Source organism: Poecilia formosa, unplaced genomic scaffold (genome assembly GCF_000485575.1).
Source record: "Poecilia formosa unplaced genomic scaffold, Poecilia_formosa-5.1.2 Scaffold216, whole genome shotgun sequence".
NCBI lineage: Eukaryota > Metazoa > Chordata > Actinopteri > Cyprinodontiformes > Poeciliidae > Poecilia > Poecilia formosa.
In genome coordinates this window covers 1,138,981-1,153,012 of record NW_006800155.1, presented here as the reverse complement: position 1 = coordinate 1,153,012, position 14,032 = coordinate 1,138,981, and the positions used below count along the sequence as shown (strand labels likewise).

Sequence of the window (14,032 nt, the reverse complement as noted above, 5' to 3'; positions counted from 1 at the left end):
AGAGAGGTGAGAGGTCACGTCTGGATCCCTGTTCTGTGTTACAGAAACACACAGCCTGGCTCCACATCTTCATTCATTAACCCTTAATCTGAAACGTTCAGCGGTTCCTCTGAATGACCATCAGATTAACGGATCGTCATGGAGACGGGTTAACAGCGCCGGGCAGAAAGACGTGTTGGGTTCAACCCTGCACTCCCAGATCACCACTTTAAACTCATCAGGGTTTTATGTTAAATTCAAATAAAACTAGTTTTCTACTTTTATTGGTTGGAGGCGATTTAAAGATCACTTTATTCAAACTGAATAAAGGACAACATTCATGTTCAGCTGCATGTCTGGAGGAAACCAAACATCAATATTTACCAATAATCTAAATAACGATGACATCACTGGCAGCACTCCTCTGTTTCAGTTAAACATCCCATAATCCTTTGCTGCATCATCATCAGTCACATGACCAGCTCCCTCCTCTTCCTCTTCACAAACAGCAACAAGACGGAAACAAACAGGAGTTCTTGATATCAGCCGGGTCTCATTAATCGGACCGGTACCGACGTCTTATCTGTAGATTTGAAGTAAGATTTACTTCCTGTCATGAGTTTCCAGCAGTCGGTCCTAATCTGGGATAAATCCAACATGCGCCAGTCGCTGTGAGCAAAGAATCACATGATGAACGAGTTCAGTAAAATATTTGATTTATCGCCTTCCTCTTTCTACCGAAACTGAACCAGAAAAGTTTTCTGTCTTGTTCTGTGGGTCGTGTTGAAGGAACTTCGTAATTCATCTTATTTGTTGTTTAGTTTATTTAAAATGTCTTCCAGTTTGTTATAATTTAAACTTTATTGATTTTTGATCGTGTGATCCTGTGTTGTCATCACAGGCGTAGAAACTGTTTCTGTTTGTGTCCAATCAGGTGTCGACTCTGGACGGCGTCCTGGAGGTCCGGAACGAGCACTTCTGGACCGTTGGGTTTGGGTCTCTGGTAGGTGTGTGGTGATTGGACGGCTGGTGGGCCTGGTGCGTTGTGATTGGTGGGCTGAGGGCGTCAGCGGTGGGCCCATCCAGGCGGACCAGAGGACGAGTCATTCATGCGGACCGTCCCTCTGCTCCGCTTCCGGTTCTCTGAGGGAACGCCGCGCCGTCACCACGCTGAGTCGGTTCTGATGTCGTCATCCGGGCTGCGGACGGTCCAGCTGGCCGGGGAGCGGGGAAACACGGAGACAAAAGGTCCGATTACTCAGCAGAACCGCTCAGCTGGAGCCCATTTGACACACAGCGCAGCTTTTCATGATATCAGAGATTCTGATGGAGAAACACAGACTCCTTTTATTATCCGATTCATTAAAGTTCTTTGTTTTTAGGACCAAAATAAATTTTACTGCAAAAGAAATGGGAGCCATGATGGATTGAAACAAGACAGCAGCTCTGCAATACTTTAGCAGTTTTCTCTGTTTTTCATGTAACACCTCAGCAGACGGACTGCTGGTGCAGAAACTGTTTATTTTAAGTTTTTATTCACCATAAATTTAAAGTTTAAGAAAATATTTTGATTCTTTCATCAAACTTATTTTTTTTCTTCTAAAACCTAAAAGTAGAAATATAAAAATCATAAAATAAAATGTCTGTTCACAGACTCTAAACAACAAACCCACACAGTGTAAAAGAATAAAATAGGTGAAATATGCCAAATACCAGACAAAGATAATGGATTTATTAAAGACGCTGCCAAAAGTCTCAGTGAGTTTGGAACAAACTTTACGAATTAAACATGAATAATGTTATTTTAGGTGATTTAAATTCATTGTTGGTGTGCAAAAAGGTGACGGATGAAGCTGAGTAAATAAAAATACCTCCAGATCTGCAGCAGTCAGACTCCACTGCCTGCGTTTGTTCATTCAGGATAAATTCCTGATTTTTGCTGCATCATGACAATAAGATGAAGGAAAGTCCTTGTTGTGGTTACAGCATCATGTAGCAGTAATACTTAATAAAATAGAATCAGGTAATCAATAAAACTGAAACTTAGTGCAGTGTTGTTGTCCTGTGAGGTGCCGTTCCCCTGCCGGCCTGCAGGGGGCGCAGCCTGCAGTGTTTACCTTTGTTTACCCTGCTGTGATGGTTTTTGGGGCTATCGATGCCCCCGCGGTGCTGCTTGTTGTCATGTGTGGATGTTTCTGCTCGCTGTTGGCCCAGCGCTAACGGAGCAGCTGTCCAAACCCATTTGACCCCCCTGACTGCACTCCAGCCCCCGGGGCCGCTCGCTCGCCCGCCCTCCCTCTCTCTCTGTGTCCTTTTCCACGCCTGATCGTCCCCATGAGGAGAGAGAGGCCTGGACACACAGCAGCGTTCACTGTTTGGATGCTGAAGGTCCACATCGATGTTCTCTTTGGACCCAAGCGATCACGCTGTCGGGTTGTCATGGAAATGAGCAGTTTCCTGGCCGCCGCCTCAGTTCTGGTTGATCTCTGACCTCTGACCCTCTCTGTGCTCAGGCTGGCTCCGCCCACGTCCGGATCCGGCGGGACGCCAACGAGCAGCTGGTTCTGGCCCACGTCACCAACCGGCTGCTGCCGCTCGTCACCACGCTGACCGTCCAGATCTTCAAGGACGACTGGACCCGCCCCCTGCTGAGTGGCGTGCTGTCCTCCCCGGCCGCCACGCCGCCGCTGCCGGTGGCTCCTGAAGGCTACGCCGCCTCCTTCCCTCCGGTTCTGTACGGCTCAGCGGGAGGCCAGGAGTTCGACCCGCTGACCTCCACGCCCTCCAAGTCCAGCAGCCCCCCGCCGGAGTTCTCCTTCAACACGCCGGGCCGGAACGTGGCGCCGCTGGTGCTGCCCGCCCCGGGCCAGCACACCCACCGGCCCTACGGAGGCCTGGGACTTTCCTACGGGGCGCCGCCGTACGCCGGGATGCTGGGGGCGGGGCCCGGGGCGGGGCGGGGCCTGGCGATGCCGGGCCTGGGCGCCGGGTTCAGACTCCCTTCCTCTCACAGCTACAGGACTGCCTTTGTTGGCTCAACGCCGCCGCTCCGGTTCGGAACCGGCAACCCTGCAGCGCCTCAGTCCCAGTACAGACACTACCAGCCCTGACTGACTCAGATCCTCCTCCAGAAACGTTGAGGGAAAACTCCTGAGTGGAAAAGTCTGAGTGGCTGCAGAGAAACATTCAGGATTATTTATTCAGAGGGAAACGGGACCAGCAGCGTCCAGCTGTTAGCTGTTAGCTTCGGTTCGTAACGGGAACCACTGGGAGCTCCAGCTGGGAGGAAAAACCAGTCCGGGTGTGACTGTAACGGTTCAAGCATCAGATAAATGCTTAAATCTAAATAAAATTGTTTTATTTTGAAGGAGTTGATGACATCACCATGTTGATTTCATCCTGATGAAGATCCGGGAAGGAAAACCAGAAATGAAATGATTCCAGATCTGAGAGAAACTCATGTTACAAACTTCTAATAAACCATCAGATTCCTTTAAATCCCCATTTAATAAGAATTAATGGTACAAATCAGAACAGAACAAAGTGAACAAATCGGACACATTTTAATAAATATTTGGTTAATTTTGTAAAAAAAACGACAAAAAAAAAACACATTTTAACTCATTAATCCCACTTTTTATCTTTAAACTTCTGCAACAGTAAATATAAAATTAAAAAAGTTTTGGGATCTGTGGATGTTTTTCTCTTCTTTTCTCTTTAATTGTTTCTATTTTACAGATTATTTTATCTGAAACTATTAAATGGTGTCTTCTGATTAAACACAACCCTGAAAGTTTGATGGTTTAACTTTGGTTCGCTGATGATGATGATGATGATGAAGACTTCAGGAGCTGAACGGCCGCCAGGGGGCAGTAGTGAGTCATCAGGAAGTAACTGAATCGTCCAACAGTGAAAATCACTGTCGGCACATTCTACATTTACATTTCTTTAGCTTTAACTTGATCCTGTTGGTTTTCATTGTTTTCTTTATGTTCACTAATCTTCATTTTCCATGAATAATAGAAAATGTATTTTCTTTGAAATCTGAACATTCGTGCAGGATTCACACTCAATGCATATTCATATGGTGGATCTTTGTGACCATTGATGTAATGCAGAAAATGATGCTCTGCAGCCAAATATTAAAAAGTTCTGGAGGTTCTGGACTGGTTTCCATCCCGAACAGCAGAACCAAAACCATTACAGTTTTATCAAAACTAACAAAATGACATAAACTAAAATTGAGAAAACATTTTTAACTGAAATAAATGGAAACGGTAATTAATAGAGAAAAACTTTCACTGGGACAATATTATAAAGCTTACTGAAATTATAACATCCTTCATGTTTATGAATTTATTAGCCTTTAGAAAAACGAACCAGTGCAGCCAGCTGGTTGTTCAGCAGTGACTGAATACAGTTTTTGAAAATGGTATTTTCTGTTGAGTATTCTTTACCCAATCGATGTAAAATAACCTCAGTATTTTGGTATTCTGAATTTAAAAACCAAAACTGCTACTACAACTTATTAAAACTAAATATTTAACTAGAAAAACTCTAAAAATAAAAACTGAATTAGACAAAAAGTCAAACTGAAAACAAACTCATCTGTAGTGAAAAACCCAAACCTATCAGAACCGGATCAGAATCAGCCGGTTCTGGGTCAGTGACAGAAGAACCGTGTCGGATCTGAGCCCAGCATCATTACTGGGACGACCCGGCTGCCAAGCGGCGCCAACACAAAGCCTGAGAAACCCTCCAGTCCTGGCAGCGCCGGGTCGTTATGTTCTGGTTCTGCTGCTAGTCGGCTGGACCCGAACCGCCGTCCCCAGAAGCTGTTCAGGAAGGTTCAGGCTGATTCCTGACAGGTGAACTGGTTCCTAAAAACCCCTTAATGGGAACCAGTTTCCTGATGGGCCACTGGGTTCTGTTGAACTGGTTCCACTGGAGGAAAATCTCACCAGAGTCTCTTTCTGAAAGCAGATTCTTCAGTTTTCACCAACAATTCAGCACAAAATAGTTTCCATTAATATCCAGATTGACCCAGTTTTCAGCAGAATGACCCGATTCAGATTTACAACAAAACTGAACAACTAAAATAAAACTCATTTACTTTAAGTTTCAGCTTCTTTAAAGTCTAACGCTCAAAATAAGAACATGTCCTCTTCCAGTTCAAACATGTTAAATACCAGGATGTAATAAAAGGTGTTTAAGCTTCTAAACCTCAAATATTCAAAAAACCCACAACAGATTCCAGCCTGTTGGGATTTAATGAGCAAACAGGAACATAAAGATTAGATTGGAAAACTAAGTACACCCTCACTGCTTCTGTTAGCTGACTGTGAAATGAACTGGATCACTTCTGATTAAAAGCAGGTTTGGCTGCTATAATTCAGGTTAAAACAATTCCAGGGTTGAAAGACATCAGCAATGATGTCAGAGCAGCAACTGTTGCTGCCCATCAGAACGACCCATTGCTGTCATCACGTCCATCACGAACTTCGAAGATTTTCAGAGTAAAATGTTAAGGTTCACATTTGGAGCAGAATGAAGGAAATAGGATGCAGTACGGTGGACAACTGGTGCAAACAGTTTACACATTAATTATGTAAACGGAAAAAATATTTAAAATACATAAAAACAGCAGCAAATATAAAGTCCTCCAGACCACCAGGGGGAGCCTGGTGGAGGGAATGTTACCTCTGTAAATATGCTTCTAACCTATAAAATTATAAAAGACTTTTTCTTTATTTCTCCAACTTTCTCCTGGACGTCCTGTTGGATCATGACATCCTGTCTTTACTGTTGGGTCCCGTATGATTTGTTGGTCCACTCCCCCTTGTGGTCCGGAGGATTTGGAGCAAGTTTGTAGAGTTTTATACTTTCTGTTGTTTTTGATATTTCAGCCATCTTTGCTTCTGTGCTTGCAGCATTTTTTTGTTTGCGTTATTTTTTTGTGTGTGTTTTGTATTTTGGAGTTTGTGTCATTCATGTGTTTTCAATGCATTTGCACCTGTTGCCCTCTATAGTGTTGGAGCGGTCTAGTCAAAGTCCAGCCCAAACCTAATTAAGTTTGAAAGGCTGTGGTTGGATATTCACGTAGCTGTGCTGGAATAAACATGTGGAAACCTCAAACTCATAGAAAACCCTCACTGACGCGATAATTGCAGCTGGAAACTGAGCGTAGCGATCGGTGCTGTCTGAAATCCCTCAGGAACAACTGAGAACTCTACAATTTTGGAAGAAATATAGCAACCAGGATGCATCATGAACCCAGTTGTTGTAGCAGTTTCACACTCACACACACACACACACACACACACACACAGCAGCACAGCATCACCACTGAGCCCGTTTAAGTGCCCCATCTGAAGAATTTAATTTCCTCTCCAACAGAGGATAATCTGTCCTGTGTTTCTGTTGCGAGGCTTTTCGAGGAGATTTTGAGCAAACAAAGCAGTATTTTGCACCGGCAGCTTAGCGGAGCTCTGGATTTGCTCAACAGCTCTAAGCCTCTGAAGTGAAACGGTTTGGTTTTGAATCTCGGACGGAGCTGCGGTTTCACATCAGGGTGACTTCACACCATTATTACCAAACTACCAGGAGGAACTTCAGTAATCTGACAAAATCCCCAGAACCTGATCTGAGCAGAACCTGTCAGCTGCTGGCTAACGGGGAAAATGACATCTGTTCACCTGAGGTCAAAGGTCAGGCATGTAGCTATTCCATTAACCTATCAAATGTTACTGTAAACCAGTAAAATAAAGCTTAACATGTTGTAGAGTTACTGTTAAATGTATAAGTAAGGCAGTTTATATGAAGATAAACATGATGTGTTTACTAAAGCCTCTTTAATTTTACATTATTGACATCATAAAACAGATTTTTATAGTTCTGGGTTCCTCTTCTACTTTTCTCCCTGCCTCCCAACTTCTTCAAATTAAATGAAAATTGGTATAAACACTTGTACATATGTTTTTTTCAAAACAATCACATCAAAAACAATCACAAGATATAATATACACAGAATCCATGGTTAGATAAATTTAAGAAAGCTAGACATATATATTTGAAAGAAAAGAAAATAGAATAATACACAATAAATTAAAAGAAAATAGAAAAAGCATATAAACAAACAAAAAAACTAAATTAATTAAAAAAATAGTTTTTTTGAAAATATTTTATATAATTAGGAAGAAATATATTGTTATTTTTATTAAATTTGAGGGATTCAATCAGATTTCACAGCAGGGTTTCATTGTGAATGAAAAGTTTTGCATATGGTGATTAAACATATGTTCAAAATGGACATTTCAGCTGTTGTAGCGGAGAGGTTCCTGAGATTTCTGATTGTATATTTAGCAATAATACAGATCACGGGATACATTTTGAGGGGACTTTAAAAATAGTTCCTACATGACGTCACATCCCCCATATCCGGTGCTCCGTCGCCATCTTTGTCTTTTTTTAATGATCTTTCGCCATCTTGAGAGTTGGGAAGCAGCTTTCCACCTCGTTGTTCGCGTTACAGAACCGCGATGTTGGATATTGTTGGACTCCAGGAGGTAAAAACAAAGGCGATAAAACAGAGAAGGGAAGTTTTTTAGTCCCGGGAAGGCGGGAAACTTTCCTGCTCAGCATCAACTGGATAATCTCCAGAGGAAACACGGGCCTCTAATTCCGCCGGATTTGCTCTGATCACTTCATTGGCGGTAAGGATTTTTCAAATGTTTCTAAAAATAACCAAACTGTGACGCTGTTAGTTAATTAGTAGTATATCGACCAGATTACTGTAAGAAACGGACTTTGTAGCTAAACCTGGCAGATCCATTTGCACAAACTATGAAATGTAACTATAAAACATAGACGTGCAAAAATATATTTATTCCTGCTACAAATACAACAAAATTTAAATTACATTCAGAGTCTATAAGGCCTTCCTTTTGTCATTAATAATGATGATGATGATGATTATTTTGCCGTTTCTAGCATATAGACATCCAGTGTGTATATAAGTTAACTTTATGAACTTAATCTGGACACAAATTAACTTTATGAACTTAATATCCAAACATCTACAGACAATTCTCATCACCACAGCTGATCACATCCTCCTCTTCCTCCTCTTCCTCAGTGTATGACTCTCAGAAAACACAAATAACTTGTTGACTATTTTTATAAGATGTTCTACTGCTAGACTGTGATCTGATTCTCCCAGAAAAAAACTTTAAAATTTAATCTAAACTTCAGTAATGTTGCTCCTGTGTAAAGATGTTTACCAAGATGTTGGTTTCCAGGGTGATAACATCCAGTTCAGTCTTGTTTTAAGTGTTTTTACGGTGCATTCCCACCAACCCTGTTTAATCTGCTTCAATTCAACTCCAGTCCGTCAGCGTAGAAAGTCCGGTTCGTTTTGGAGGTGTGAATGCGTAATCGACCTCTGAACCAAACTCTGGTCCACCTCCAAGCCTTGGTCTCTGTTCGGTTGAAGTGAACTCTGGTTCAGTTTGAATGCACAAGTGAAAGCCAAACAGTCCAGAAACTGCTCCAAAAGCAGGAAGTGCACTACAATGCATGGCATTCTGGGTAAATGTAACCAGAACAAATGCGTTAGCCTAGAGCTAGCGGGATAAATGGCTCATGATCTTGAATCAAAGGCTAAAGAGAAATCCTACAACCACTAAAATATGACACTAATCCATGATTGTCTTCATTTGGTGAAGAAGGAAGTGGCGTTCAGTTTCTTCTTCAGAGGTTTTTGTGTTATTTCCTTCAGTGGTTCTTGGTGCAGCACCCCCACAGGCCAGGAGGGGAACAGGTTGGTTTGTCTCAGTTCAGTGAGAAAGAGAACCACAGCAGCTGGAGATGGAACAAACGTTGCAATTTTAGTCCCGAAATGAACTGAGCGTATCGGACTGTCAAGTGTGAAAACGCTGTTAAAGAAAGTCTGAATTATTTGTGGATTTTAACAAAAGGCTTTGAGGCTCCCTCCAGGAAAACTGAGGAAAAGATGGACAAATGGTTCAAAGAAAGTTCTACATGTTTTGTTCAAATTTAGTCTGATTTTAACTTGGATTTCAGATATTGTTTGAATTTTTTCTTATTGATTTCTTGGACGTAGCGTCCTCTCATCCGTCAGCCAGGTGAGCACACCTCAAAGTTCTGACTTCCTAAACCTGCAGCCATGTGACAGTCCAAGGTCACCATCATGTCTGTGTCAGATGCTGAGTTTGGTTCTGTGTCTGTCATGAAAAGACGGACTGGTTCCAGTTGGGGTGATTGATAACCTGAGGTGAGGATGTGTTGGTTGTTTGAACTGGAGCAGACCATCCAGTGGAGAACATGGAGTACGTAAGTGACACCAGATTCCCCTCGCCCATCGTAGGCGGCGGTGTCATTCCTAACGCGTTCGTATCAAATGGCATCACCCTCCCCAGGAACCAGCGGTGCTAAAACAGTGAAATTGCCGCGTTAATCTCCAGAGTGTGTTGTGTAACACTGGCAGGGAACGCTGCGTTCACACAGGCCGGATCACTGCATCTGTTTACTGCGACCTGCAGATTAAATCAGACCTCACACTTCAAATAAAGACTAATCCACCACAAAACACACACAAACACACACTGCTGCAGCATTAAAGGCAGCATCCTAATCCACTGACCTGAAATAGCATATAGGAGCAGCTGTAATCATGGAGATGCTGTGTCCGTCCTTCATCCACAGAAACTCACCGTCTGACAGAGCGTCTAGAAACCTACAGGAGAAAAGCATGTGAGAAAATGATTGGATTGACGGAAAACAATGTTTTTCAGAAGAAGATGGGAGAGATTTGTGTTTGTATAGGAAACAAACAACCACTTGTCTTCACTTGAGTTGGCTGGAGTTTCAGGAAGCCATGTAATCTGGACAGCCATGATCTCAGACTCTCCATGACTGAACCGAATGGAGCAGGCCTTACTTTGGAGAGCCTTTGTCCTATTTCAGTTACCTTCACATTAAAACAAAGAATCCAGATGTTAACCTCATGTGGACATGTTTTCTTCTTCCCCTACAACCTCACAGATCTGTCTGTCAAAGGAAATTTGCTTTAGCCAGCTAACACACAGCGTCTCTGGATGAGCTGGTACCCTGACCTGGTTCAACCGACACCCAGAACCCCTGATGGGACTGAACCATCCACCACTTGTCCATACCTGCTTATCTCCAGCAATCATTGACAGAGGGGGGGACATCTTGGACGGGCTGCCAGTCCATTAGAGGACAACACAGAGACGCACAGGATGGACCAGTTGGGCTTTTGGACTGTGGGAGGAAGCGGGGTGAACCCGCACAAACCCACCATGGTTTCTGGAGTTCCCTACAGGCGGAACCGCTGAACTTTGTCTCAGCGGTTCGTCTGAGACAAAGTGGAGCAGAAATTTTAAACCGCTGTCATGATCTAGTATTAGCAGTTAGCCTGGCTAGCGGTCTCTATGTGTGTTACCTGAAGAGAATAAATCTGTATCTGAACTCTGAACAGGTTCAGAGCTCCAAGGGATGGGATGGATCCGTTTTTCCTCCTTCAGCCTTCCTGTTAGCTGCTAAAAGTCTCTCTCTCTCCATGGCTGAGTAAACTCCAGACCTGCCTCTAACTACGGTTCACTTTCCTGTTAAATCTCTACCCACCTGTCTGTGTTTCTGCTGTTGTTTTTTGCATGCCTCTCTGACTCCCATTTTGGACCGTTGGTCTGGAAATGGTTTCCCAGAAAAAAGGAAAAAAAAGAAACCGCCCCGTTGCAGCGCCTGCTGATGGCAGGGAACGACGTTTCCTCAGCCTCAGTGGAGACGTCCGTACGTTGGTGTTGAGGTTAGCTCAACATGAACACCATGATCGGTGCTTTTTAATTTGAGGGGCCTCCTTCTAGTAACCCTCACACCAGTCAGAACCCGTCTGTCCCACGTCATTACACAGCAACCCCCATGCTTCACTGAAGACATTTAGCAGGCGATAAGCAGAGCTGCTGCTGAACAAAGCTTCAATGGCTTTCATTCATGCTTTGGTTATTCTGGAGGTTCAGGAAATGTTGTTCTGAACAAAACCCCTGGGTTTCCATACCCTCAATTATTTGGGTCATAATGGGAACCACAGGCGCTGGAGGTGAAGGGTGTTAACACCAACATCAAATTAAATTATCGGCAGTCGTTTTGTTGCGTTCATGTAGCTTCTTCAAAGGTTTGTAGGTTTCATTTTATGGGATATTTCAACTGGAATCGGGTCAACTGGGGGCAGAACACAATGCGGTGTTGATTAGTGCAAACAGAGGCTCGGCCCGGGAACACAAGAACCTGTCAGAAACCTTTAGATCCAGTTTGATGACTTTCAAACAGTGTTTTTACTGAGGGTGTCTGAGTCCAGCTGCTTGACCCCGAAGGTCTGAGACGGTTCCCAAGAACCTGGTTTACTTCAACACAGATCACGTTTTAATGGGTTTCTTGAGCGTTTTCGGTTTTTATGCTGAAACAAACGATTCAGGCTCAACTTTCCTAGAGTGAAATACATCAATAAGGAAGTTTAGAATAGGTAAAGTTCATCATTCTTTATAAATAAGTAATTCCAGTCGGATCTGGTCCTGCTTAGGAGACACTGGAATAAAAATTAGACTGACGAAGTGCTTTATGTAGAAACTACTCAGACCAAGGCTCTTGTGGTTTCTGATCAGTGTGGAGTGCTCACCTACAAGCAGGTTTGGTTCGTCTTGCATCTGCAGCAGGACTGATAATGCTAGCCTTTTCCCTTGGCTACAGCCTCTAGCTAGCACTACCAGCTAGCAGAGCTACAAATAAGTTCTTCTGCATGTACGGTTAGTGCAACTGACTTCATATAGCGGTTCCCTCCACTGCCTTTAGAAACCAGCATTTATGGGGAGAAACCGTCAGGCTGTGCTGGTTGCTGGGAGACTGAGGGAAGCTTTGAGTTTTTCAGGCTGGAGTTTAAATACAAAGCATTTCTGTGAAAGTGGAGCCATTTTACCCCAACATCAGTTTATCCTCAGAGCTGGGTTTGAGTTGTTAAACAGTTAGATGGGTCGGTACCTCATAACGTCAGGAAGTTGGCACTGCTGGGATGTGAACCGAGGATCTTCTGTTTACGAGACACTTCAACCATCCCAGCACGTTGTGGACGTCCGTTGACGGACCTCAGCGAGTCGGACTGGACGTACAGATGAAGGCTGAGTCTGGAGGCGCCGAGGTGTTTATTCATCCTCGTTGGGCTCAGCTTGGTGGAAGGTTGGTGGCGTGTCCAGACTTCTCACTAAGCAGAAACATTAGCCGTTAATAGTCTCAGCTGTCCTTCATCCCTCTGAATGCAGAACAGTCATCTTATAGATACAAATACACATTTTATCATTTCATAGTTAAATATTTAGTATTTTAACCTTAACCAGTCTGAAGACTCATCTTGTTAAGAAGATCTAATGATGTTAGGACCTCTGGTGGTAACGAGTCCTTAGAGATTCCAGCCAAGTGAAGATACTCTGAAAGAAAATGATGATGTTTTAAGACACATCATAGTCAGAGTGTTTTCTTCAGCATCATGTATAAAACAATCTCCCGGCCTTCTGCCTCCGTCTCAGTTTGGTTCTCAGCAGGAGTTGCTGCTCAGATGGTTTCCATTAAACATGGAGCTGCACCACCAGCTGTTTCTGCAGCATTAGCACTCAGGTGTCAAAGGTCACAGGCAAGGTGTAGCAGCACCTGCAGGTCAGGCAGGGTGCAGCGTTCGTGCTGCAGCAGCAGGGCGGCGCCGGAGAGCTGACGTTGAACTCTGCACAGTTTGATGCTGATGCTGTTTGACGTCTCGCCGCCTCTCTGCTCAGCCACAGTCAACACAGAGTGCTTCACTCCCATTAACAATGCATTGTGTGTGTGTGTGTGTGTGTGTGTGTGTGTGTGTGTGTGTAAAACAGGTCGGCTTCTCTAAATCTGACTCCGCCGTTTGATTGGTTCTGCAGCGTTTCTGTTTTTATCCTCAGCTCCTCTGATTTTGCTCTTGATTTTATATAAAGTGTGACTTCAGGCTGAATCAGCCTCCATGATGGATCGTCACATCAGTGACCAATGTTCAGCAATGATACATCTGAGCTTTAGCAGGTGAAGGCGGATTTCCAACCTCTGAGATGAGTTTATTTCAGACTGACAGAAAAGCCAAACACTAACGATGTTCTGTCTCTAAATTGTAGTAAATCTTCTGTGTTGAGACGTTGAACACGGATAGAATGAGGATGGATGTTAGAAATGTGACGCTGACTCGCTGATCTGCCTCATCAGGACATTCAGACACGCTGGGATGGTTTGGAAATGGGACAGTTACCCAGATACTTCAGGTCCAATCTGGGATCAAACAGGATTCAGGTGAACTCAGATGCTGGTTCTACTGGGTCAAAATGTGATAAAAATCACATAAGACTCACGATTCTCACTCGCTACGATTCAGACATTAAAAATCAAATCCACTGTCTATCGGCCGGCGCTGTGTAGCTATGTGGGACGTTGCCATGGGAATGGTACTGGAACGCAGACAGAAAGCACCAAAACAAGGAAAACTACAAACATGATCGAGGTTCAGCTAGAGCCGTCTTTATTACAGCCAAACATTTGGACTCATTCTGGTTTTATTCCCAGGAAAGCTGAGCTGGACATGAGCCTCACCTGATCCAGGTTGGCCCTAATGGGCGGAGCGATTGGTGTGTTGTGATTGGTCAGAGGTTTGTTGTTGTGTCTAATGCAGAAATGATCTGACAGCAATGTTGTTATTTCTCTAACTAGTCGCTTCCACTGTCCTGTTTTTTAATCCGTCGGCGACATGAACACTTTTCAGGAACAATTATCCAACATGATGAGGAATTATGTTTATTTTCTACGATTCTTCACTGGAAAACGGCAAAGACTGTCAGATTTCTAAAAACTCCAGGATGGAAACTACTGCTCTGTGATCGTCCACAGTAAAGGCTTTCTGCAGATAGGTGGCGCTCTCTTTGGGATGCTTTGGATGGATGGATGGATGGATGGATGG

General features: G+C 43.7%; 1 protein-coding gene across 1 annotated transcript; it reads left to right on the top strand.

The window, feature by feature from the left end:
- The first annotated feature begins 636 nt into the window (after nt 1-636).
- Nucleotides 637-3,089, top strand: LOC103149028 (zinc transporter 6-like). The gene is made up of 4 exons (XM_016679608.1): nt 637-650; nt 769-775; nt 887-982; nt 2,493-3,089. Exons 1-4 carry the CDS (start codon nt 637-639, stop codon nt 3,087-3,089), a joined length of 714 nt encoding a protein of 237 aa, XP_016535094.1.
- The last annotated feature ends 10,943 nt before the right edge of the window (nt 3,090-14,032 follow it).